Source organism: Haliaeetus albicilla, chromosome Z (assembly GCF_947461875.1).
Source record: "Haliaeetus albicilla chromosome Z, bHalAlb1.1, whole genome shotgun sequence".
NCBI lineage: Eukaryota > Metazoa > Chordata > Aves > Accipitriformes > Accipitridae > Haliaeetus > Haliaeetus albicilla.
In genome coordinates, this window is record NC_091516.1 from 598686 (window position 1) to 623811 (window position 25126).

The window sequence follows — 25126 nt, forward strand, 5'->3', positions numbered from 1 at the left end:
ATACACTGTGTGGTCTTAAATAAAGATTATATTATAATATAATATATTATATTATGCTGTGTCACTAAGTCTGGCATTTTACTGTTCTTCCATGGATATACAACATCCAGATAGCCTCCCCTTTGGGGCAACAGAACTGGCAATACTTTGCATGGACTTATCAACTGACATCTTAAATGCTCTAATAATCTTACAGATAACTACACTGCACACATCTACAAGATGTGGAAATAGCCAATGGAGGCTAAACAATGAGCAGCCATGGAAAGAGCTCACATTTGCCTACATTCACCATGTTTTAGGGATTACTTCCTTCCTGCCAGAAATCAGTGAGCAGGCTATCATTACTTTAGTAGAATACAGTACATTTCAGATAACTCCAATTACTGTATGTATGCAATTATAATAAGCAATTAGATGTGCTGTTTACATATAATACAAACCTACTAATTTCATTCATAAGCTATAAAACTAGATCTTCAGGTCTAAATTCTTCAAGTTTGTGAAGGAAAGATAAGCATTCACCAAGGCCTCTCCTCATAGATACCTGAGATTGCTCAAAAAGCTTAGTTCTACCACTTTGACAACAAAATAGAAGAAATCTAGTGTGACATTTAAAAAAAAAAGAAAAAAGGAATACTTAGGTAATCAGTTAGAACTACTGTGTAATTACTATATGGGTCTATGGGTCAGGATTAAAAGGACAGCAGAGTCAGGTGACATTATTGTGGGGGTCTACTACCAGCCAGCCACGGAGGAAGACTGAGAGGATGAGGCCCTCTATAGACAGATAGGAGCAGCCTCACGTTCAAAAGCCCTGGTCCTCGTGGGGGACTTCAACCACCCTGACATCTGTTGGAGAGACAACATGGCAGGGTGCAAGCAATCCTGGAGGTTCAAGGACTGCACTGATGACAACTTCCTTCTCCAAGTGACAGGGGACACAAGGACAGGTGCTAGGCTGGACCTTGTTCTCACCAACAAGGAGGGGCTGGTGGGGAATGTGAAACTCAAGGGTAGCAGTGACCATGAAATGGTGGAGTTCAAGATCTTCAGGGCAGCAGGGAGGGTGCACAGCAAGCTCACTACCCTGGACTTCAGGAGAGCAGACTTTGGCCTCTTCAGGGATCTGCTTGGTAGAGTACCATGGGATAAAGCCCTGGACGGAAGAGGGGCCCAAGAAAGCTAGTTAATACTCAAGGGTCACCTCCTCCAAGCTCAGGAGCGATGCATCCCAACAAAGAAGAAGTCAGGCAAAAACGTCAGGAGGTCTGCATGGATGAACAAGGAGCTCCTGGACAAACTCAAACACAAAAAGAAAGCCTGCAGAAGGTGGAAGCAAGGACAGGTATAGCCTAGGAGGAATACAGAAAAATTGTTCAAGCAGCCAGGGATCCGGTTAGGAAAGCTAAAGCCCTGACAGAATTCAATCTGGCCAGGGACCTCAAGGGCAGTACGAAAAACTTCTATAGGTATGTCTGTGATAAAAGGAAGACTAGGGAAATGTGGGCCCTCTCCAGAAGGAAACGGGAGACCTGGTTACCCAGGACATGGAAAAGGCCAAGGTACTCAGCTACTTTTTTGCCTCAGTCTTCACCAGCAAGTGCTCCAGCCACACTGCCCAAGTCACAGAAGGCAAAGGCAGGGACTGGGAGAATGAAGAACTGCCCACTCTAAGAAGAGATCAGGTTTGAGGCCATCTAAGGAACCTGAAGGTGCACAAGTCCACGGGACTGGATGAGATGTACCTGTGAGCCCTGAGGGAACTGGCAGATGAAGTGACTAGGCCACTATCCATCATATTTGAGAAGTTGTAGCAGTCCGGGGAAGTTCCCGGGAAAAGGGGAAACATAACCCTCATTTTTAAAAAGGGAAAAAAGGAAGACCCGGGGAACTACAGCCCAGTCAGTCTCACCTCTGTGCCTGACAAGATCATGGAGGAGATCCTCCTGGAAGCTATGCCCAGGCACATGGAAAATAAGGAGGTGGTTGGTGACAGCCAACATGGCTTCACTAAGGGTGAATTGTGCAGCAGGTCGAGGGAGGTGATTCTGCCCCTCTGCTCTGCTCTGGTGAGACCCCACCTGGAGTACTGTGTTCAGCTCTGGGGCCCTCAACGTAAGAAGGACATGGACCTGTTGGAGCAGGTCCAGAGGAGGAGCACAAAGATCATCAGAGGGCTGGAGCACCTCCCCTATGAGGACAGGCTGAGAGAGTTGGAGTTGTTCAACCTGGACAAGAGAAGGCTCTGGGGAGATCTTATAGCAGCCTTCCAGTGTACTTAAAGGGACCCTAGAGAAAAGATGGGGAGGGACTCTTTTAACAGGGAATGTAGTGATAGGATGACAGGTAACGGTTTTAAACTGGAAGAGGGTAGAAGGTAGATTTAGATTAGATATTAGGAAAAAAATTCTTTTACTGTGAGGTTGGTGAGACACGGGAACAGGTTGCCCAGATGTCCTTGTTTCAACTGGGATAAAGTTAATTTTCTTCTTAGTAGCTGGTACAGTATGTTTTGGATTTAGTGTGAGAATAATATTGATAACACACTGATGTTTTAGTTTTTGCTAAGTAGCACTTATCCTAAGTTAAGGATTTTTCAGTTTCTCATGCTCTGTCAACTGAGCAGGTATACCAGAAGCTGGGAGGGAGCATAGCCAAGACAGCTGACCTGAACTAGCCAAAGGGATATTCCATACCATTGCATGTCATGCTCAGTATATAAACTGGGAGGAGTTGGCCAGGAGGGACGGATTGCTGCTTGGTCAGGTAGTGAGCAACTGCATTGTGCATCACTTGGTTTTTTTCTTGGGTTTTATTTATTTTTATTTTATTTTATTCATTTTCATTACAATTATTATTTAATTATTATTATCATTGCTATTATTATTATTTATTATCATTGTTGTTAGTATCATATTTTATTTTACTTTAGTTATTAAATCATTCTTACCTCAACCCACAAGTTTACTTTTTTTTCCAGTTCTCCTCTGCATCCCACTGCGAGGTGGGGGAGTGCGCAAGCAGCTGCTTGGTGCCTAGTTGCTGGCTGGGTCTAAACCATGACACCAGCAAAGTTGTGGATGCCCCCTCCCTGGAAGTGTTCAAGGCCAGGCTGGATGGGGCTTTGAGCAACCTGGTCTAGTGGAAGGTGTCCCTGCCCATGGCAGGGGAGTGGAACTAGATGATCTTTAAGGTCCCTTCCAACCCAAACCATTCTATGATTCTATACTACCAACAGATGCAGATGCACTTTTCCTCACCTCTTCCCTCACCTTCCTGTATGCTTACAATCTTCAAATGTTGTATTGCACAGACAACACTTGTTTATTAGAATTAAAAACACAGTACTCTCCTATCATTTAAAAAAATCATAAAATACTTCTTTAAAAACAGTCCAATGAAGAAAACATACAGCTCTTACCTTGGAGCAAGAGTAACGTAAGAGCCATTACTTTCTGCAGGGCTGGAGTTAGCAGCAAGTTTGCACCGATTATAAATAGTCTAAAAGACAATTAATTTTATGTCAGTGACCAAAAAAGTTATAACAGTTATTTAAAAACAGTAAGTCCCATTTTTAAAGACATTTCCTGTACTCCAGATTTACATTTGGGAGCAATTATATTAATAAACCCTCAAAACAATATGCAAACTGCAGAACAAGTAAGTAAAAAACTGGAAGTGTTTTTACATTTCCTAAACAGATTAAAAAAATTGTTATAAACAAGTGATGAAATTTTAAAACATTTGAAATAGATTTATCTGATGAGATAAATCAACAAAAAGCAAAATTAATTGTAAACACATTGTCATGCAAAGAGGTAACAAGTGCTTAGTTTAATAAGATATTATTTGGAAAATTTATTTGCTGTTTAAGCTATTGTCTTTGAAATTATTATTTTAAAAAAATAGTATATACATATTATGCAACTAAGCTTTCTGCTTAGAGAAATCTCGCAGATTTCTTACCGTACTGACATCCAGAGGCAGTATAAATACAATAAGAAAGCAGAGATACCAAGCCAATAATGTTGCTATGATCACAAGCCTGTGCTGTTTCTTGAAGTCTCCATACCGATGAAGTAGGAATAAGGCCAAAAAAAAGACAAATACTATCTCAAGGCCCAACGCTGCACCACTCATTCTTGAATGTTCACTCCAGCCACACAGTGCAGCTCACTTAAGAAAGCAGATCAGAACTGTAAGACAAAAAGGCATTTAGTTACATTAAAATCTGTGGAAGATATTTACGCAGAAAAGAGCTGTTTAACAGACATTTTTAAACATATTAATAGACTTTTGTTATTTCACATGAGAAGAACTCTGATCAGATCAAGAACAAGATTTTCAGCATAGTGCTCTGAAGTCATCTGTAGAAATCAAAATATCATGTCATCCCAATTTTGTCATGTCTAGCAATGTATTAGGCCAACTCCTTTCTTGATATACAAGAGATCCAGAAGTCAAATCTCTGTCCTTGAGTAAGATATAAGCTTAACTTTTAAGTCCAGTACAAATTTCAGAAGAAAATCTATTCTGCTCTTTTTTTTTCTTTTAGAAGAAATCAACTAATTTGGACAAAGGGTTAAATATTTAAATTAAATGTTTCTGGAAAGCTAATGAGCAACTTTTTTAATGGACTGTTCCTCAACTATGCACTTAAACTCTGTACTAAGTTAACAGAGCATAAAAATACAGCAAAGTATATGTTAGTCTACTTGTGATGTACCTCTTTTAGCTTTGAAATTTCATGTATTAAGAGGCAACATGCTACCTAATTCACTTTCCTACTCCTTTTCTGTTCTTCTTCAGAGAAACAAAGGTCTCAATTCATTCGTTATTAGTCTTGCCATGATATATTTTTGCTTTGCTCATTCTTCTGGGTTTAGTTACTCTGTTATGGTCAGGACTGCTGAAGTGCCTAGAAGGTGCATACATCTTCACATGGGCATGCTATTATGCAAAGGGCAAGTGAGCTGCACAAATTTATTAGAGAAAATTTCACTGACTTGTTACATCGTTAGTTAAACCACTCCTAACCTTTTTAATAAGCATCATTTTACCACAGGCACTTCACACATTTAAAAAAAAAAAAGTTTATTACGCTGGTCAGGCTGACTCACTTCTCCATTACCATTTTAGCTGGTTTGATTTAACTGTAATAGTTTTTGCTATGGCTTCCCCACTGTTCTATTTTCAGTGCTTTCACTTTTTACTGGAATTTTAGAGATTTAGAAGAAATGCTACTACTAAAATTTCCCTCTATCCCTTCGGAATTTGTTAAAGTGAAGCATTTCTTTTACTAACCCCTCAGGATACTGCTTAAGCAGATATGTTATGGATGAGGGCACGAAGCAGTGAAAACTGTCTTAATTCCACTAAAAAATTCCAAAGTTTGTGGTGCCAGTACTTCCTTGAGGACACACAGGACAATTATTCTGTGATTTTCCCCTGAAGATTTGTCTCCCCCCATTTTGCTACTTTGACATTTAGTAAGAGTAGTCCGTTTACTACATATCGGCTGTTATACACAGAGCATCCCATATTCTGAAAACAGCTCGAGTTACTTTCCTGCTTCTTATCAAAGAGGCACACACTTCCTTTTTATCTTCTGCTTTTCATCTACTGTGTTTATCAAATTATTAGCATTTCTCTTAGGTCAAAGCATCCCCTTACTACCTGCCTGTACTACACTTTGGCTAGATCATTTGTAAATCATGAATCCAGGATATCTAACCTATTCCTCAATCACTTACTCTAAGCAAGTCCTTGTCTATTCTATTGTACCATTCTTGTTTCCTCAGAAAACAGAATCTTTTGTATTTATAGTATAGTAGAAATGGATATGATAGAAATGAATGGAAAAGAAATACTAGGTATCGACTTCATTAAAGCAGTGCTATCTGATATAAGTAGCTTTGGGTGTCCCTTATAGCCACGCCTTCTGCTATGTAAACAAAAAAAATTATACAGCATACCCTCCGTTAGTCACACTTGTAAAATTTTTTACTACAGTCACACCCAAAAAGCTGGTATCAAAACAGAAGATGAAAAGTTTTTGTGCAAGATGCTGCACTCTGTTACTACCATGAGGGAACTTCTAAAAAGATTACAAAAATGTACTGAATATGCTAAAATAGTGGGAATTGAGTCTTACCACAACTTAACTCACTTTCAAAGACAAAGACAAGTTTGCAGTCATCAAAGTAAACTACATTTTTCTGTTCTTCACCTGCTTCCTATTTTAATCTCAAAATACAAAATAAAAGGCCTAATTTTTACCAGACTGCAACTGATGACAAGTAAGAGTTGTTTTGAAATAATGTATACACATTTTCAAAATTACGGCTCAAATTTTTTAGATAGAAACCACTTAAAACTAGCTCTCCACACAAATAGCTTAAATGGAAAAAAATCAACAAGGTGAGAAATGCAATGCTTGAAAGGAGCTCTCACTGTGAACCAAATCCTGCCTAACAGGACAGCCATATTTGCAACCTGTGCTACTAGAATCAGACCTTAAAATATATTACTGCAGGCTATAAAGCCATGCGTTCCTGTGGCAAGCAGCATTTGCCTCTCAACCTGGCTGTTAGTTCAAAGAAAGGCAAGTTCCTTACCCATAATTCTGTTTCTTCATTTATTTAGACAGGCTTCTCACTATTAGCACATGGCTGCTTAGTATAAGTTAGCTGAAATTCCTAAACCCCTGAAGGATGTTCTCCTGAGATCAATTAACTACTTCAGAAGAGATCTCTCATACTGCACAACCTTAAACTGCTTAGAAGATGCTCCTATTAAGCATGGACAAAAAGTAACAAAATTCCTCACTCTGAAGGGAAGAGCATCTATTGGCATACTCTGTTTCTGGAAAGTAAGGGAGCTACGGATTATTAATACAAATAAGATCAAAAGCTGAAATACTGGCACTGGAAGTGCAATTTAACCAATAAAAGACAAGAACATGCTCTTGTGTAGGCTTAGAATTTTCTTGCTTTGTTTCAGACATAGACAAAATCAGTAAGTTTTTAATTTTGTGAACGGAAGAGTGTGGTTACCCCCATATAGGACATACATTTCAAAATTCTGACATGAAACCCTCTAGAGTCAAAACCCAGCTAATAACTCTTTGCAAGCACCATGAAGGGTTCAGTTCACACTTAATTCCCTTGGAGACTTCCTACTATTGACAGTATTAAATTACATTCCCAACCTCAAGACTAACCTCATGACCATCTACATTACAAATGAACTAACTAGTCTGCCTGGTACAGAAATACTCAAGTTACAAAATGAAACAGCAGAGAATGAAAAAAGCACACTTCCTTCGAGCTTTTATATAGCACCAAATTCAACAACAAAGACATTCCAATATTATATCCTTAAAAAAGGGCTAAAAAGAGTAAAGCATAACTGTGAAGAAAGGACCTTGGTCTCACTAAAGTCAACTCCAATACCCCTTTAATTAGAAATCCCAGATCAGACGGTACCACAGTTCTATTCTTTTCAAACTTTGCAGGAAAGCATTTTACCAGCAGATTGTTCATTTTGCAGACTAATGTAATTGGTGCTTCAATTCTTCCCAGTCAGTCTAATATCACGCTTTCTGCGGATTCTCACTGCTGCCGTTGGCACTCTCCCCAGCTTACCCACTTCCTTCTACAATGAGCTGGAACCCATGCAGTATCCCAGCCAATGCCTGAGAAGGCCTGACCTGAGAGTAAACATTGCTTCACATGCCTTACTAAAATGTATAAATAGAAGTATAACCTGTATGTCACATATTCAGCTTATTATGCCCTCCAAATTCTTTCCTTCTAAGAAACACAACACTGTCCTCTATCCTGTATTTATGTAGTTGATTGCTCCTGCTTAAGCACAGGCACAAAACTCTACTCATTTGTACCCTTTCCCATCCCACAGGTTTCTGAATCTTCAAAGCATTTTGATTTCCACTACCACACCCAAAAAGGTCTGCAATCCCTCCTAGCTTTATGCCTTCTTAAGTTTTAATAATCACATTATTTCATTTCGGAAACTCTGTGAAAATCATGAAGAGTAGCTGACAAGGGACTGGCCTCCTCAATCACAGCAGCAGCTGTTCCCAACTGTTCTTCCCCAGCAAAAACATCCTGAGAAACAGAAAACAGAAGTCCTATTAAAGACCAAATATAAGACATCAGCTGATCCTCTCATACATAGTAGGCTTATCAGAGAAGTTACATTACTTAAACAATTTGTCCTTGACAAACCGATGCTGTCTTTTACTCAGCTATTGTATTCTAGATGCTTACAAATAGCTTTTGTTCCAAATTTTTTTTCATGAATTCAAAAGGAAGCAGACTAGTCTGCCAATCTGTAGTTCTCCCTGTCCTTCAAAAATTAGTAATAAAGACAGCCACCATGCTTCTGGGTTTTGTATCTTTGGTACCTCAGCCATTTCTAGAATACTACAGCCTTTTTTTTGTTGTTGTTGAAGTACTCTCAGGTAAAGATCATCAAACAGATTTGGAAAAGTTACATTTCTAGAAATCTTGGGTATTGCAGTTAAAACACTTGAATAACAAAGCAGCTAGGTATTTCCTTGCCTTACTCTGTATTTTGAACACCGTAATTACATCTGAAAAAAAATTGTCCCCAAGGAAGTTACCAAGCTATGAAAGAGACATCAAAGACAGTAACAGACAAAACTGAGCAAGAGCCTTAGCATACCAAAAGGAACATCTGTGCGACAGCATCTCCCACCTCAAGCTGCATTCACAACTCAGCGGCAAGTATAAACTGAAAGATGCCGTCTCCAGCAAAATATCAACTGCCAGTTCAGTAATGACCTTTTGCCTTTCTGTCAGGGAATAATTTGCTAGTTCCTCTCGAGTTTCTTCCATCACATTCCACTTGGCAGAAGAAAAACAGTATGCCACAACACCTGTGATAGGTTTCTGAAGCCTGCCCTATGCTGTTAAGAATCCTAAAGTACGACTTCACTTTACAGACATGATTAAACCTTCCCGACTGACAGAACCGCCCCGTACAATGAGCCCTTGACACTTCCACCTTTAAACAACAAAATGGGCTAACTTCACATTTTAGAAATCTTAGAGAAGAACAAGAGGCCAAGCAACAATAAAAATAAACCCTTCAGCCATTTTCGTATCCAGGTCTGTTTAATGTGTTGTTGGGGTTTCTTATTTGTTTGGTTTTGGGTTTGGTGGGGCGTGGGTGTTTTTTTTACTTCCTTATCACACATTGACCCTTGTAGCTCAGGAAAATAATAAGTATTTATAAGCAGACCAGAGACAGACAAAGAGCTGCTCTATCTCAGCACAGTGAGAAAACTATCTAAAGAAAAAAAATAGCTATGAACTGCCCAAGAAAACCGACCAAAAAAGTTATCCGATTGTACTATTTGGGAGAAATAACCTCTGAGATTAATCAAGAAAATGTAATTTGCATAGCTTTGTTCTCCTAAGAAACACTAGTCAGTCTATGTACTGATTAATATTTCATTAGTACCTGTAATTTCAACTATCTTGCAATGAAGAAAAGATTTTAAATTGACTAAATATTTGATTGATCATGTATCAATATCTAGGGAAACAAGTTTTGTATCTGCTAATGACAAGAAAAAAAAATAAAATGCTGCACTGACTCCATCCAAAATAGCAGTATTCTTTGATTTGGTGGGAGACTACGTTCTCCACAGAAGCACTAAATAAAAGACAAATGCTTGACCAAGGAACATGGAGATTTTTGTGTTCAAAAGCAAGCAGGAACGAACCATCAGTACAAAACCACGGGAAATTTATTTGCTTTACATGGTGCTGTCTTGTCTGCTAATAAAGGATATGAAGTACCATAGAGGTTGATGCTTTCATAGGGTTTAGGGGAGTGCTCTGGAAATAACACATTGAAGAAAACAACGTGCCTGGAGGAACTAAAATAGAATCCAATATGAAAGCTGCACACCTGCAACAAGAATCTAAAAAAAGAATAGAAATTGCTACCTGGGCTGCCAGACTAATGCACTCACACAAAACAGGTATCAGTAAGGCAGTCAATCACATGATTACAACCCTAACGTTGCATTAAGGCAAACTTAAGGCTATTTGGTAATTCAGAGCTTTTTAAAAAATAATTTGATTTTATCCCTTTCAGCAAATTCTTCTTTCAATTTCCCACACATTAATAGAGAAAAGTGAAAAGACTGACAAAGAAAAGAGGCTGCAGAACAGGTTAAATATAATCAGCTTATTTTAACTAAAAAACCACCTCTCTCTCATTTGATTATCCACTTAAAGAACCTTTAAACAACTGCTCCATGACTTCAGTTAAAACTGGAAATGGTTAACACATTCTTTTTTAAGATTATATGAATGCTAGCTTGAGTCACATCACTGTCTATATCTGACTTAGTAGTTGTGTACGATTTGCCATGTGTTCCATTACCATCTTCAATTTTATGGGCACGTCTCTCCATTGTTATGCGGTAAACAAAGGACAGTATTTAGAAGCAAGTGGCTGACTAAGAGCGGAACTGTAGGTGTGTTCACAATTAGTTTTCCATCCCCACCAATTTCAAAACAAGTCGTCCGGAGAAAAAGCATGCAGAGCTGCATTGCTGAAAGAAAGCCTGGCACAAAGCTCAAGCACGGAGGGAAAAGATTGCAGAGTTTAAACGAGCGCGGTTAGGGACAGAACCAGAATACATCGGCAGTCCCTCAATTTCAGGCCTTTGCAGTGAAGGAGTTTCCAAAACGCAGGAAAACCTTTCACGGTAAAATGTCGCTGTCAGCGCGATTCTGGTCTTGCAAACCAGACGCTGCCCCTGCACATAAAGGCCGTTAAAGCTGATGACTGTACGTCCGTTGGTCTGCAAGGCGCACGGCACCGAAGCGCACAGTCGCTTAAACACACATCAACATGCGTGCCTTAAAGGTACGTGCCCGGGGTCCCTGCAGGAAGGAAAAAATTCGGGGCCGACAGCAGACAAACGGAACACGCCGATTCCTCCCGCCCCCCCTCGCCCCTCCCAGACACTGCCCCCCGCCCAGCCCTCCCCTCCACTTACCACTCAAAACGAGCCCGGGGCGCGCGGGGGGGGTCTCCCCGCTTCCCACCCGGGTCACGGACCCCCCCGGGCATAGTGGGGGGGGGGGGGGGGAGCGGGACACCGGCCCGGCCCGGCCCGGCCCGGCCCCGCGCAGGCCGCCGCCGCCGCCCCCACCCCGCCGTGACTCGGCGCCGCGGCACCCCCGGCGGGCGCGGCGCCCCGCCGACCTCCTCTCCCTCTTTCTCTCTCGCCCGCCCCGGGGCCCGCGCCGCCGCCTGCCGGTGCCCTGGGCCGCGCCCCTCCCTCACCACAGCCAGAGCCCCCCGCTCAGCAGCCGGTCCCTCGCGGGGCACCGCCGCCCTCCATCCTCGCTGCCGCCGGCCTCCACGCGAGGGTTCAGACCGCCAGCCAGAGAGCGGCGGCCGCGCCCGGCTCCTTCCGCGTCAGGGCGACGGGGGCCGCCGCCGCCGACATTTGCCCCTCGCCGACCGCCCTCCGTCCCCAGCGGCGGCGCCGACGTCGTCATCGCCCCCGCCCCGCAGGCGGGCGCAAGGCACTCTGGGTACGGCCCCACCGCGCGCAGGCGGCGGCTGGCGGGGAGGGGGGAGGAGGACGGCGAACTACAATTCCCGACGGGCTTTGCGGCGGCCGCCCACCGGCTTCCGGCCGGCGCGGGGGGGGGGATGCCCCCTCGCCCGCCCGCCCGCGCGCGCGCGCGCGCGCGCGCAGCGGGGCGGCGCAGTGGCGGAAAGCGCGGCGCGCGCGGCGGCCCGGCGGTGCGTGGGGCTCCCACCGATGCACCCGCCGCCATGCACAGGTACGGGGAGGGGGCGGGGGGAAAGCGCCGGCCGCCTCAAACGCCGTCCCCCCCGGGCGGGGTGGGGTGGGAAAGAGCGCGCTTGGTGCCCGGGCTGTGCGTGAGCCCTCGCGCGGGGGGGCGGCCGCGGCGGTCCCGCGTGTCGTCCCCCCACGCCCGGGGGGTGGAGGGGTGCGCGTGGGAACGCCGGGGAGTCGGGAGCGGGCACGGGTCCCGGGGGAAGCAGGCGTGGGTTCTGGAGGTCCCCCGGCTGTTCGGGGACGGGGGGGGACGGGGGAGGCGAGGGGGGGTGTGTGCGCGCGGGTGGGTCCACGAGGTGCCCGCGCAGGGCCGGCGGGCGGGGCGGCCCCACGCGCGGAAGCGCGCCGCTGCCTCCCTCCCTCCCGCCGCGCCCCTCCGGTGCGAGCGGCTCCCGCCGCGCCGCATCCCCCCCCCCCCCCCCGCGGCCGTCCCGCCCGGTCCCTGCCGGCCGGGTGCCCGGTGCCGGCCCCTTCCGCGGCCGCGCTGGGATCCCCGACCGGCTTCGTTCGCCGGTGTCCCGGCCCCCCTCCACCCGCGAACGGGGCGCGCTTCGCCCCCGCAGGGTTGTGGGCGTGAGTGTGCCCGGCGGAGCGCGCGGGCTTCCAGCGCCCGCGGTTTTAATTCCAGCGACTGGGCCCCGCGTGGGGATGCGGATTGCGCGTGGCTGCGGGGGGGCTTCCCTGCGAGGAGCCCCCGCGTCGTGCCGGGCGCCGGTCTGGTGGTACCCTCAGAGCCTGTGGGTTTTGCCGGGTTCGCAGAAAACACCTCCGGGAGATCCCGTCCTCCAGCAGCAACGTTTCCACCAGCTTCACCTGGGACTGGGACGCCAGCAAGACCTCGGAGTTCCTCTCGAGCGTGGGAGTGTCAGTCCTCAAGAAGGACAAGCTGGGCAATGAAAACACGCCCCAGGACCTGCTGGTGTCGTCGCCCTGTCCTCCTCAGAAACGGCTGAAGGTGAAGGAGAAAGAAAAGGACTTTGTCATTGTGCGCCGGTCTCGGCTGCTTCAAGAGGCAGAGCCAGGTACCGTCACCCTGGTCCAGGTTTCGTTCACCCTTCAGCAGAGATGGAGAGTGGGCATCACAAGTCTGTAGTACTGTATTCTTTGCCTTTTTTGCTCTTTCCCGGCAGAGTATCACTTCTAGATCTAGTGGCTTTCAGGCTTGGGCTGGTAAGTCCTGTTTCATGTGAGCCTTTAAGCAGAGGTGGCATGTCTGGCTCCAGAACTGTGGCCCATGTAAGCCACGGTTGGCTCCTGCCTAGCCCCGCCAGCCCCCGTCTGTGTGCTGGGGGTTTGTGCTGCATGTCCCTCTGTCTGTCTGCTCTTGCTGCTTGGGACTCGGGGGCCACCTTGGCCCAGCTGGGCCCTGAGCTGCATCCGTTGCTCTGCCTGACGGACCCGTTCCAGGAGGTGTTTCACCACATACCAGGCGGGGCCAGGCTCCTCACAAAATACAGCTGTGGCTGCCAGATGAATATGGGCTATTGGCACTGCTGCTCCCAATATAATTTTGAAACCCGGGGGGGCTTGATTTTTTTTTTTTTTTTTTTTTTTTTTTTTTAACTTAAGCAGCTAAGCAGCAAGATACTTGGTCCTCGAGACCAAAGGGATCTAGATTCACATCTCTCACAGTGCTGGCTGAGGTATGCCGGAGGGGCAACATCTCCGCTCGTGTTGGAGCTGAGCTGCCAGCAATGCAAGGGACTTTGCCAGAGAGCTACAGGGAAGGTGCAGCAAAGGGTGTCAGGCTCCTGGGCTAGAAAGGGACTGGCAGGGAAAGAGCAGGGCTGTAACCCGAAGACCTGGGGCACTTGAAGAAAGGGTTACAGGATGCTGGGTTCCTTTGCCTGGTATCAGCATGTATTTCCAGTGTGCAGCGACTACAGAATGCAAAATAAAGAAGTGGCTCTCTCCGGTTACTAGGCTGTCATATGAAAGGTGGGAATGCCCTCAGACCACCCTGCTTTTAAATAAGACAGAGTACTGAGTTATAGGCAGCTGTTGAGCACCACCACGCCAAAATCTCCCATGTGAATGGCAACACCTTCTGGAGCCCTGTATCTACTTGTGAGAAGTTGAGATCACACCACATCCTTTGAGACAGTTCTTGGGGGGTGGTAGTTAGCGTGCATGTTTTAAGGAGCAGTTTGCAGTACCAGCTTTTCTCCATGCACCATGCAAAAGCATAGCTCACTTTGGACTCCCTTCTGGGAGCCTAACGTGGACAGGAAGGATGGGCGTTTCAGCTGGGGGGTGGGAGGGAAAGGACCGTACAAGCCTCAGAATATAAAGGAAGTAACTGAGATGCTCGTTTCCAAAATGAGCATGTGAATAAAGATTATTGTCATTTTTTCAGGGAAATTGTTTTTCCATAGCTTTAGTGTGTATACTAAGGTGAAGTTTGTTGTGGTTTAACCCCAGCCAGTAACTAAGCACCACGCAGCTGCTCACTCACTCCCCCCCCCACCCAGTGGGATGGGGGAGAGAATCAGAAAAAAAAGTAAAACTCGTGGGTTGAAATAAGAACAGTTTAATAGAACAGAAAAGAAGAAACTAACAATGATAATGATAACACTACTAAAATGACAATAATAATGATAATAAAAGGATTGGAATATACCAGTGATGCACAATGCAATTGCTTACCACTTGCTGACTGATGCCCAGTTAGTCCCCAAGTGGCGATTCCCCCCAGCCCCACTCCCCCCAGTTTATATACTGGACATGATGTTACATGGTATGGAATATCCCTTTGGCCAGTTTGGGTCAGGTGTCCTGGCTGTCCCCTGTCCCAACTTCTTGTGCCCCTCCAGCTTTCTCGCTGGCTGGGCATGAGAAGCTGAAAAGTCCTTGACTTCAGTCTAAACACTACCGAGCAACAACTGAAAACATCAGTGTGTTACCAACATTCTTCTCACACTGAAATCAAAACATAGCACTATACCAGCTTTTAGGAAGACAGTTAACTCTGTGCCAGCTGAAACCAGGACAATGTTACGGAAAGTTTTGGATTTGCCAGTCATACCTAGGTAAAGGTGGTAATAATGTCTTCCTACAAGGAAGAGCTGAAAGGGGGATGAGTAGTGGGCTGATGTCTATATAGCCTAGAGCGAGACTGTAGAGGTGCTTTTAACAACCGAGCCAAACAAGGCATCTGATCAGCAGGCAAAAATGAACCAGCTTTAACTAGAACACGTTTGCTCTTTCCCTAAAGGTGTTTTTTGGGATACACTTCCAGATGAATTGCTTTTGGCAATCTTTGCATATTTGCCCCTAAATGACTTGCTAAAAGTTTCCCTGGTTTGCAAGAGATGGCATTGTCTTTCGTAAGTATTACTTCTCATCATTTAGTACTAAGAAAACCTTTGCTTCCATAGACTGTTAAATGATCTGGTTCTTATCTTGTTTACTCATGTATAATTCCATTTATGCTGTATGTGGGTTAAATGTATGTATAATCAAAAGATGGTTCACATTATTTTAACATTAGTAAATTCTACTAAATAGCTTTGCCTCCTCTCAGTCTTTCATGACACTTAAAACTTTCTGTGGTTGTACTCATAGTTCTGACCCTTTCTAACTCACTAACAAGTAAAATTCTGTGCCTTAGGTTTGATGAATCTCTCTGGCAGAGTCTTGATCTGACTGGTAGAAGTCTGCTGCCAGGAGTGATTGGACAGTTGCTGCCTGCAGGTGTTACTGTATTCCGCTGCCCAAGATCTTGTATTGGGAATCCGTTGTTTAAAACAAGCAAGTAAGGTTTTTTTCTGCATGTTCTGGATCCTGAAACAATGTCTCAAATAGTCACAGTTTCTCTGTGTATTTTTTGTTTTAAGGTCTCCACTGGTAGTAGCATTTGTACTGTCTCTGGAGTGTGGAAGAGCTGATCAATGGTTAGGCAATGTCTTGAAATAAGAGGATCTGCATTCACCTCTCAGTTATTTAAACCAAGTTAATAGGATTCTTGGAAGTATTAAGCACCATCATCGATTGCAATTTATATCTGTAGAACCAAGAATTGTCATCATCTCCAGCATTTTTAATATGGGAAGCTCAAAATTTAACTCCAGCAGGATAGACTTTCAATGATGAATCCTGAAGGATGATGCCTTGAAGATAAGAGTTCTGCAGTTTTGGCTGGTAGCTTAGCGGTAGGCCCAGTGAGCTTAGTAGAATGTCCAGTGTGCAGCTGAATACAACAGTATAATTATTTTCTGCAAGCTTTTCACGGTTTCAGTGTATGGGGTATATTTATGGTATGGGCATTTTGTGGAGCAGGTTTCAATGCAATTTTAGTAACCTGCCTTTCTCCTTTTTTAGACCTCTCAGAGTTCAACATATGGATTTGTCGAACTGCACGGTGTCTGCTGCAGATCTCCAGAGTATTCTCTGCCGGTGTGAAAAGCTGCAGAACCTCAGCTTGGAGGGACTAGTGCTTTCTGATGACATCATCAAGTGAGTGACACGTTTGGGAATATTCAGTAAATACCTTCTGTTTGGTGCTATCATTTTGTGTAGGCTAGCAAAAGAATGCAGCTGAGAGTTGTTCTTTGTGGGAGTCTTTTGAAATGGCCAGTTTTAGGCACATAACAGAGCTAGCTGGCAGGCTAGATGAGCTGCCTGTTCCCTCTTTATCCTCTGGGAGTTGAGGTGAGGAGGAAACACCCCTCTGGAAGAGTGTTTGTTGGTGGCTTTTTTTTCATTCTTCAGAGTAGGGTGAGCCTGGAGAAACGCTCATATCTCTATAGAGTTTGTGTCCATTGTCTGTTCCTGCAGCCAAGCCGTACAGCAAAGCTACTTTTATTTTCCCCTTTCTGTGCTCCCAGTATAACTGTGTTTGGCATACAGGTTCTTTTCTATTTTATGGGGTCTCAACAGCTCTCCTGCCAGATGCTCATTGTGCTTCTGCACTATTTCTCACTTCTTTGTTGAACTTCACTCATAAGTGTCTGGAAAACTATGGATTCTGTCAAACAAGTGAACTGGTGTTTGGTTAAACTGGAAAGACACTAACGGGTGTGCATTCCACCTCCTCTTCAATCACATCAGGTGATGTGGAGGTGCCAAGGACTAATAATAGGTCAGATGGCAGAGACTCCAGGTGTCCTGCTTTCTACTTTTGAGCTTTCTGATGCCTTCCTCACACCAGAGGGAAGAAAAAAAAAACCAGAGCATGAATAAACCAATATAGTTTAGCTTTTGATACGAGATAAAATGTATCTGAAAATTGGATACTAATTAGGCACCAATAATTTAATTTTATTGCCTTGTGTACAACTGTAGATACTGGGTGTAAGGGTTTTTCCAGGTTTTGCGAACTGCTTGTCTGCTCTAGTCTTGCAAACAGATGCATTCAGGGGGATGCTATTTGGACATGTGTTTTGTTCTGGAATAACTTCCATCTTGCAGAGGGGTGACTTCAGAAATGGGATGATTGCTTTGTCGTTTGTAGATGTATAGTCATCTGTAATACGCCATGGTGTGTGTTTAATGGCATACAACAGGAGAGGCTGAAAAGAAAATGTTTCCTTTTAAACTTAGCAGTTCATACATACGCAGACTTGTCAGGAAGGTCAGGTAAATAGGCAAGTAACCCTTTGGAAGTTGTGCCTTGATGCAGCAAGTACAGAACTGAGATCCTTAGTGACTCCTAGGTTGGTCAGTTTACTAAAGATGCAGTGCTGCATGTTTAACGAATAGTTCTCTGCCTGGGATCTTAGCTCTTAAAAACAATCACACACCCTAGCAACACAAGCAATGTTCCAGCATTTAAATTTTATCAGACTTTTCTTTTTTCTTCTCTACAGGAGCATTGCTAAGAATCCCAGTTTGATGCGACTAAATCTCTGTGGGTGCTCAGGGTTTTCTGCAGCAGCCTTGAAGCTGATGTTGAACAGCTGTTCTACGTAAGACAAAAATAGTTTTTGCTCTTCCTGCTTACAGCTATTCCTGAGAAAAAGGATCCTTTTTATTTTTTTCCGTAGGCATCCCAATTGTACTTGTCTCCTAATACCTTTTTTTATGAGCCTGTTTCTGTTCCTAAATGCCTAATGGTTGATTATTAGCTGAATAGTCAGTTTCTTTCCATCAGTGTATTTCTTCTTTGATAGCAAAGATGTACTTCAGTAGTTTTTCATGAATTTCCTTAATTATCCTTAAAGGAAGTCTTGTTGGTAGGTAAACCCCATTTATATTTCTTTGATTATCATGTAAATTTGATTTTCTTAATGAAAGCAGTGGAAGTGTGTGTTTTGAAACTGAAGAGTGGAGTCCCAGAGCTCCCTTTGCAATCAGAGTACAGCATGAATGGCAGAAAACATTGTGCCTTTCCATCCATGATAGAATAATCCTTCAGTAACCTTCTACTTTATGAAGCACTGTGTTCAGATTGACAGCTCCAGTGATTAAACCATCTGCTGGCAGGAAGTCACTGAACTGAGCCCCAGTCAATCTGGGATTTATATCCTGATCTTTCTGCTGACTTCCTGTGAGATGCTGGGCAATCTGCTTAATCTTTGCTTCTGCAAAAGCATGCTTTTAATCAAACTGCAAGTTCTGGACAGACAGCCTTAATCTTTCTCTACCTCTCATGGGTAGATAATGCTTTCTGTTGCTTGCTTTGATTACTTGGATCATGAGCTCTTTAGAGAATGGCAGTCTGCACAGTGAATAGCAGATGGCAAACCTGATCCTAGGAATGCTAGTGGCAATTTAACTGTTTTTTAATTTTACATAGAGATTGCCAGCTAAATGCTGTCGTTGTGTTGTTCACTGTCTTTGTCCTCTGGTTACATCTACAACACCTGCACGCAAAACTAAACGCTTTGTCCCAGCCCTGAATGGTGAGAGGCTATAGGTAATCAAGCATGTAAACAAAGTTAAGGTCACAGTGTGGCCAATGCTTACATAAAACTATGAAGTATTTTTTGCTTATTGGGATTAATTCATCATCTGACCAATGCTAATAATGGATAGTGTTTTTTTCTCTCAATGTGAACATCTGTTCAGTAGCAACAGATTCAGGTCACAAACCCAGAAGCACGATGAAAAGACAGTGTGTCCCTGTGGCAGTCCCCAGAAAGAACCATTTCACTTCCTAAGTTGATTCCAATTGAATCGTTCCAATTGGAAGTGGCCTTGGGAAGTCACTTCAACCCCTTGCCCAGAGCAGGGTCTAAAGTCAGCACTGGCCAGGTTGATGAGGACTTTCTCTGGTTGCATCTTGAAAACTTTCAAAGACAGATTCCACAGCTTTGCTGGGCAATCTGCTCTGGTGCTTAATTATTGTCATAGCGAAATTTGTAGTCATGAATACAGGAAGTAGGTGTGTTACAAGTTTTTGTCTTACAAGTATCAACTGTAATAGGTAATATCAGAACTCAGACTGTTTCAGTCATTCTTCCAAACAGCTCTTTGTTTATTTGTGTGTAGGCTGGAGGAGCTGAACTTGTCCTGGTGTGACTTCACCGCCACCCATGTCAAAGCAGCAGTCAATCATATTACTTCAAAAGTAACCCAATTAAATTTAAGTGGATACAGACAGAATCTACAAATACCAGGTAAATATCAGCATGGCAAACCTTTATCCCACTATGGGATAAAGCAACAGGCTTTATATTTTCTTCTGGTTGGCATCTGCTGTGTGTATAGAAAAATCATGCACTAACACTGATTTTGTGCTCTGTATAGCTTGATGTTCTTGCTGTCAGAGAATCTTACTCATGTCTCTGGCTTAGTCATGAGGGGTGAGATGATTTGTCTTCTGATTTTAAAAATAGTCAGGTGAAAGCTTATTTCATCTTCAGTTGAAAGGTACAGCCCTTACTTCTGAAGTAAATCCTGGAAGCAGGATACACTGGATCCCATAATTCCACCGTGAACTGTGAATTAGCCTTCCAGGTACTGTTCTTGGACCCTTCTTAAGCTTCTGCTATTGTTGCTGCTAAAGGCATCTTCCAAAAGAGAACAGTCATAGTGACTACTTGAGTTTCAGCCCGACATGATGTCCTACAGATACCAGTTAATTTGGAAGGCAAATAATCTCAGTAATCAACATTAACTATTTACTTGCTAATAGTTCTAGGAGGAAAACTACAGTAAAGTTGCAGGCTATCAGAAAATGCAGAGAAATCTAGATTTGGGGAGAGGGCACAAAAAAATGGACAAAAGCATAGAGAAAGGGTGAAACAGCTTTGGTGGTAAAGAGAAATTAATTTTCTCAGTGAGCAAATGTGATGATGACAAGCTGGTAGGTGACACACAGGCTGTTACCTCTCTTTTTTTTCTGTTTAGATGTCACATAGACCTCAGCATGCATTCCCTTGTGGGGAAATACACTAGTCATCTTTTTATCTCAGCCCAAAACCCATAAACAAACATGCTACATAATCTCCTTCAAATCAGGAATTTGAACCTTCTGTTGATCTGACCATTAGAGACAAAGTGCGCAGCTCGTCTGTTTGCAAAACACTTACTACGAGTAATTTTTCTCTGTTTCTGTGCAATTCATAAGGCATAAGATTTGAGTAGTTCACTAATCATCATAATTTAGGAATTGTTTTCTTTATTTTTTGCATGTGAATTCTGAAATACCAAAATCCTCTTGCATGTTGATTAGCACCTTGCTAATAATAGTGGCCTTTTAGGTGATATCTGAGCCACAGGTGATTCTATGCTATTTGCAGACAATGAAAAGATGGTCTCGAGAATTTACAGTCTAATTCAGGAGAACCATACCTTTGTCATGAGGAAGGAACCTTCTGTGGGTAAAAATGGAGAAGCCTAAAGAACTTGATGCTCTGAAAGGGTATTTGATGTGTGGAAAGCTTCTGATTTTTTTTTTCACTACATGTCAGAATTTCAGGCATCTCACTATTACTGTGTCTCAGTAGATTCCTACAGCAATATCATTTGAATTATTCACTTGCTAAGTTGCTGGTGCAATTGACTTTTAGGGACACTTCTTTGGACTAAACGAATCTCTTTTGCCGAGGATTAAAAAAAGTCCCTGTAAGGTATCTTGATAGACAAACTATATGCTGTATGTCTCAAGTGTGTATCTTTTTAACAAAAAGTTGTGTTTCAGTTGTGGGGTTCCAGTAGAGAAGATACAAATGAACATGTACAGAAGTGAGTAGGCTGTATAAACACGTTCATTTTGTTACTGAAAGATGGACTGACTCTGTGTGACCTCTTTTCAGACATTAAAACACTGGTGGAAAGATGTCCTTTTCTCATCCATTTAGATCTGAGGTAAGAATACCTGTGCAGCTAGCCCTTAAATCTTTATGGTTCAGGGGATTGCCAATTCTATTGCAGTGCAGTAATTATACAGCAATAATGCATGATTGTGTAGGACTGCACAACCAGAAAATACTTTCTATGCTAAACCTACATAAGATTTGCTATCTAGCATGACCTAATCCGGAGCAGGTAACTAACTTGAAGATTTCTTTGTCACCTCAGCATAAATGTTACAGATGTACAGGATTTGTTAACTAACAAGTGATCGTAGTCAATATGCGGAGTGGAAGGAAGCATTGAGATGCATACAGTTTATGAGCCTAGCATCCTAGACAGGGTTTAGTTCAGCTCTGATAAAAATTTGTTACTTGGCCATAGAACTGTAAAAAAAAAAAAGTGTATTTTGGCTTTGACCTAGTCAATTAAAATATTTTGAAATCTCGATGTGTAAAGTAAATGCCTTTTCATGGCATGAGTTCTGCTGCAGAATATCTGCCTGCAGAGAAGCTTCTGCTTCACTTGCTCTTCAGTGAAAATCAAAATCCCTCCCTTACAACACAAACACACTAAAAATGGGTTACTTCCATACTGAGAAAAAAAAATACTTCAGTGGTAGAAAAAGTTGATACTCATTAAATTTCTCAGCCTGAATTTTGGAAATACTAAATTTACTGCTGCTTTATCCTTAAACCTCTATTTCATGTGCTGTCATGTACAGTGACAGTGTGATGTTAAAGCCTGAGTGCTTCCAGTATTTTCATCGACTCATCTTTCTACAACATCTGTGTCTTAGCCGATGTTATCAGATATCACCTGCTGCCTTAGTGTAAGTAATCTCTAAATGGCTTTGGTTTGATATTTGTACAGAGAATAAGTTAATTTAACTTGCTTTATTTTAGGTTTAGTATTGCAAGTACTGTTTTGAAAACTTAGTGATATAAGGAATTGGGAATAAAGAACTGAGATAAAATAACCTGACTGCTAGAGCATGTACCTTTGAGAATCCAGACTGGAACCAAAGGTATCCGAGATAATCTTTCCAAGATGTCAGTCTGCACTCATGGAACTTGCTGCACAGTGCATGCATAGTGTTGTCCCTTAATGGCATTGTACTACTCATACTCATTACTGTGAGGTACAGCTGGAGGTTCCAGTTCTGCCAGTGACAAGTATTGGTGTCAATATTAGGCTTTCAGTTATGCAGCAAGGAAGGTATAGTCCTTTGGAAAAGTTAACGGAGTTGACAGTACTTGCTGACTAGCTAATCTGTTTATATTCCTTTGCTTTTGTGTGCATGTGTATCAATTATTGGTTGCCACTGAAACACAGCTTAGAGTTACTTGTATGTGGGGTTATTCTGCTTTTTATTAGTATAGCAGCTATCCATCTTAATCCCCTCGGGAAGGATGTCAGTCCTAAGGAAATGATCAACAGTAAGAAAAAGGTTGTGAGAGGAATAAGACTATCAAAATGGGAATCTGAAGAATCTTTTTTGTAGCAGTGTGTGCTGTCATGATGATAGCTTGTGTGTCTCTGCCTTTGGATTTTGCCTAATACTTGCTTATGGACAGACAGTTCACATCATGACTGGGCAAAAGTGAAGCAATCAAGAAGCCAGGGCTGGCTACTCACCAAAATGTCATAACAAATTGGAGACTGATAGTACCTAGGGGCTTGTGTCCTCTGGGCCACATCCTGAAATTTCATCTGGGGCAATTCCTTCCACTTGTTCTAAATACTTAAGTCCAGGGAAATAAAAGGGGAGGAACCAGTTTGTTTTCACTCTGTGTGTGAGAGAATAGCAAGAAGCAATTTATTCAGACAGTTTCCTGAATTACCAGTACAGAGAACTCATTTCAATTAAATATGTGCTTTTAAAAAGTAGGAAGTGGAATTTAGTTTAAGTAGTTACTTTACTTCTAAAAAATTAGTAGAAATGCAGTTATCTAATTTGGGTACAGACTGCAAAGAAAAGCTTTCAGGTTCATGATTAATTTCTTATTTTGCTCTTTCTAGAGAACTTGGTGAAATTCCAACATTAAAGACTCTTCAGGTATTTGGAATAGTGACTCATCGTTCCCTACAGCTCCTCAGGGAAACGCTTCCTAACATGAAGATCAATTGTTCACACTTTACAAGTATCGCAAGGCCAACTGTTGGCAGTAAAAAGAACCATGAGATTTGGGGCATCAAATGCAGATTGACACTGAGAAATCCTAATGGCTTATGATCATTTACAATGCACTGGATGCGATGGACACACTGTGTGTAGTGAAGCTCCTTAAGCAGCAGAGTGCTGGAGCGCCTTTAATCATAGTACTGTTATTGTAAAAAGCATTCTAACTTGGTCTTACGCCTTAATGTAGTTTCATAAATATTTTTACAGTTTTTCACTTAAAGCTTTTAGAAATCTCATGACCTGTGAGCAATTGTAGAATTTTTAAGTCCTCTTTTTTTTTTTTTTTAACAGAGGAGTTTGGCTTTTTTTTAAATACTATCATTGTAATTAAACAGTATCAGCCTCTAGCACCTGTTGCAGGTTCTGATGGAGCTTTTGTTGCTCTAAGGTGTTATAAAAGTGCTTTTGGTTAGCTCTTCCAGCTCTACAACTCCTGAGATGGCTTGTAGAGGTGCTAGGTATCTTAATAAGGCGTATTAAGGAATTGTCTTTGTCTGAGTTTGCAAATTAAACCTATTCAAATCCTTAATCAAACAAGATGTATAGCAAGATGAGAAGCTACCCATTGTTTGTGAGAGCGACAGAGAACCGAGTCTGAATTCATCAAACCTGAAAACAGTGGATAGGGGAAGAGATGTCTACACAAAAGCAGCTAAAGGACACCTCAGTACTGTTTAAGCAGTATAAAGCAGCTACAGTTAAGTTGCTCTTTAGTAGGCCACAAAGGTAGCATCTTGGTTTTAGCATTCTTCATTGTTAGCCAAATATAGTCTGAAAAGCCCATTCAGAATCTGTAAAAGTAGATGCTGGTTATCGTTGCTTCATATTGTGGTGTGAAGTTTTCCAAGTATTACAGAACCTTAATGTAGCTTCTGTGAGGTTGATCTCAGATAAAACTTCTTTAAAATGTTCTCTTACTTCCTTTAAAGAGAAGATATTTCAACTGCAACTGATAAATTGACAGAAATCTTACAGGAGGAGGGTGCAAATGGTTCTAGTTCTCAGACCAAAACCAAAACCTGTGACTGCAGCATAAAAGTGCTGATAGATGAGATGCTTTGGTGCAGTTTAAATACATCAGTTTCTCCTTTATAACAGCTTATGTTTGTAGTATCATTTCACTTCTTGTACCTGTAACACTAACCACTACTGTCTAGTGTTGGTTTTTTTAAAGATATATGAAAAGCTGAGTCACTGTCAAAACCAAAACCAAACTAAGGATAGGGACAAGTAGTGACTTTAAGTAAAACTTTGATCTAGCTTTATCATCAGGGTCCTCATGCATAAGCCTGGAAAGCTGCTGCAGGTATAAGTTAGTTGAGAAGTACTAGGGGTAGAACTTGCACCCTGTGTAGGGCATGAATATGCTGCTGTTGTTCCCATGAATGCAGTGAGCAAGCAGGTGGTTACCCATGGATGTTTGAGGTTAGCCTACAGCATTGCTGTAGGGCTGTTGTATAGGTACTGTGTTCCCCATCTCAATCTGAAGAAGAGTTCAGGAATAAGTACCTGGTAGTACAGAACAGATTAAATACTGTGGAAAGATTGTAGGAGTACTACAATTTGATATTTAACTTGAGTTTCTATAGTATAATAAATACAGCATTGTCTTGTTAATCTGTTGTATATTGTCTTTTATTAAATTTAACCAAGTGTAAGTAACACTTGAGTCACTAATGGGCTTGTGCCCCTTCAAAGAGTTAATGGGCAACATACCTTGTGAAAGTTGGAGTGGAGAAGTGATGGGAGGTTGGAGGATACTGGATATTCTACTGCTTTGCAGTTTGCAGCCTTAGGTTTATGCCTTAAATTACCTG

General features: G+C 42.8%; 2 protein-coding genes across 3 annotated transcripts in view; one reads left to right on the top strand and one right to left on the bottom strand.

The window, feature by feature from the left end:
- LMBRD2 (LMBR1 domain containing 2) overlaps positions 1 to 11579 on the bottom strand; it is a 36221-nt gene extending 24642 nt beyond the window's left edge. Inside the window, exons 1-3 of the mRNA XM_069776316.1 lie at positions 11359 to 11579; positions 3970 to 4199; positions 3425 to 3504 (exon numbers count right to left, since the gene is read on the bottom strand). Coding sequence (XP_069632417.1) covers positions 3425 to 3504; positions 3970 to 4143 — 254 coding nt within the window. The 5' untranslated portion in view covers positions 4144 to 4199; positions 11359 to 11579. The remainder of the gene's footprint in view (positions 1 to 3424; positions 3505 to 3969; positions 4200 to 11358) is intronic.
- Positions 11580 to 11716: 137 nt separating this feature from the next.
- Positions 11717 to 24926, top strand: SKP2 (S-phase kinase associated protein 2). 2 transcript variants are annotated; one of them, XM_069776874.1, is made up of 10 exons: positions 11717 to 11867; positions 12647 to 12909; positions 15102 to 15213; positions 15498 to 15641; positions 16208 to 16342; positions 17695 to 17793; positions 19319 to 19446; positions 21088 to 21139; positions 21849 to 21956; positions 23147 to 24926. In XM_069776874.1, exons 1-10 carry the CDS (start codon positions 11734 to 11736, stop codon positions 23358 to 23360), a joined length of 1389 nt encoding a protein of 462 aa, XP_069632975.1. In that variant the 5' UTR covers positions 11717 to 11733; the 3' UTR covers positions 23361 to 24926. The 2 variants fall into 2 exon arrangements, with proteins under 2 accessions (XP_069632975.1, XP_069632976.1); XM_069776875.1 differs by lacking the exons at positions 11717 to 11867; positions 12647 to 12909 and adding an exon at positions 12916 to 13057.
- The last annotated feature ends 200 nt before the right edge of the window (positions 24927 to 25126 follow it).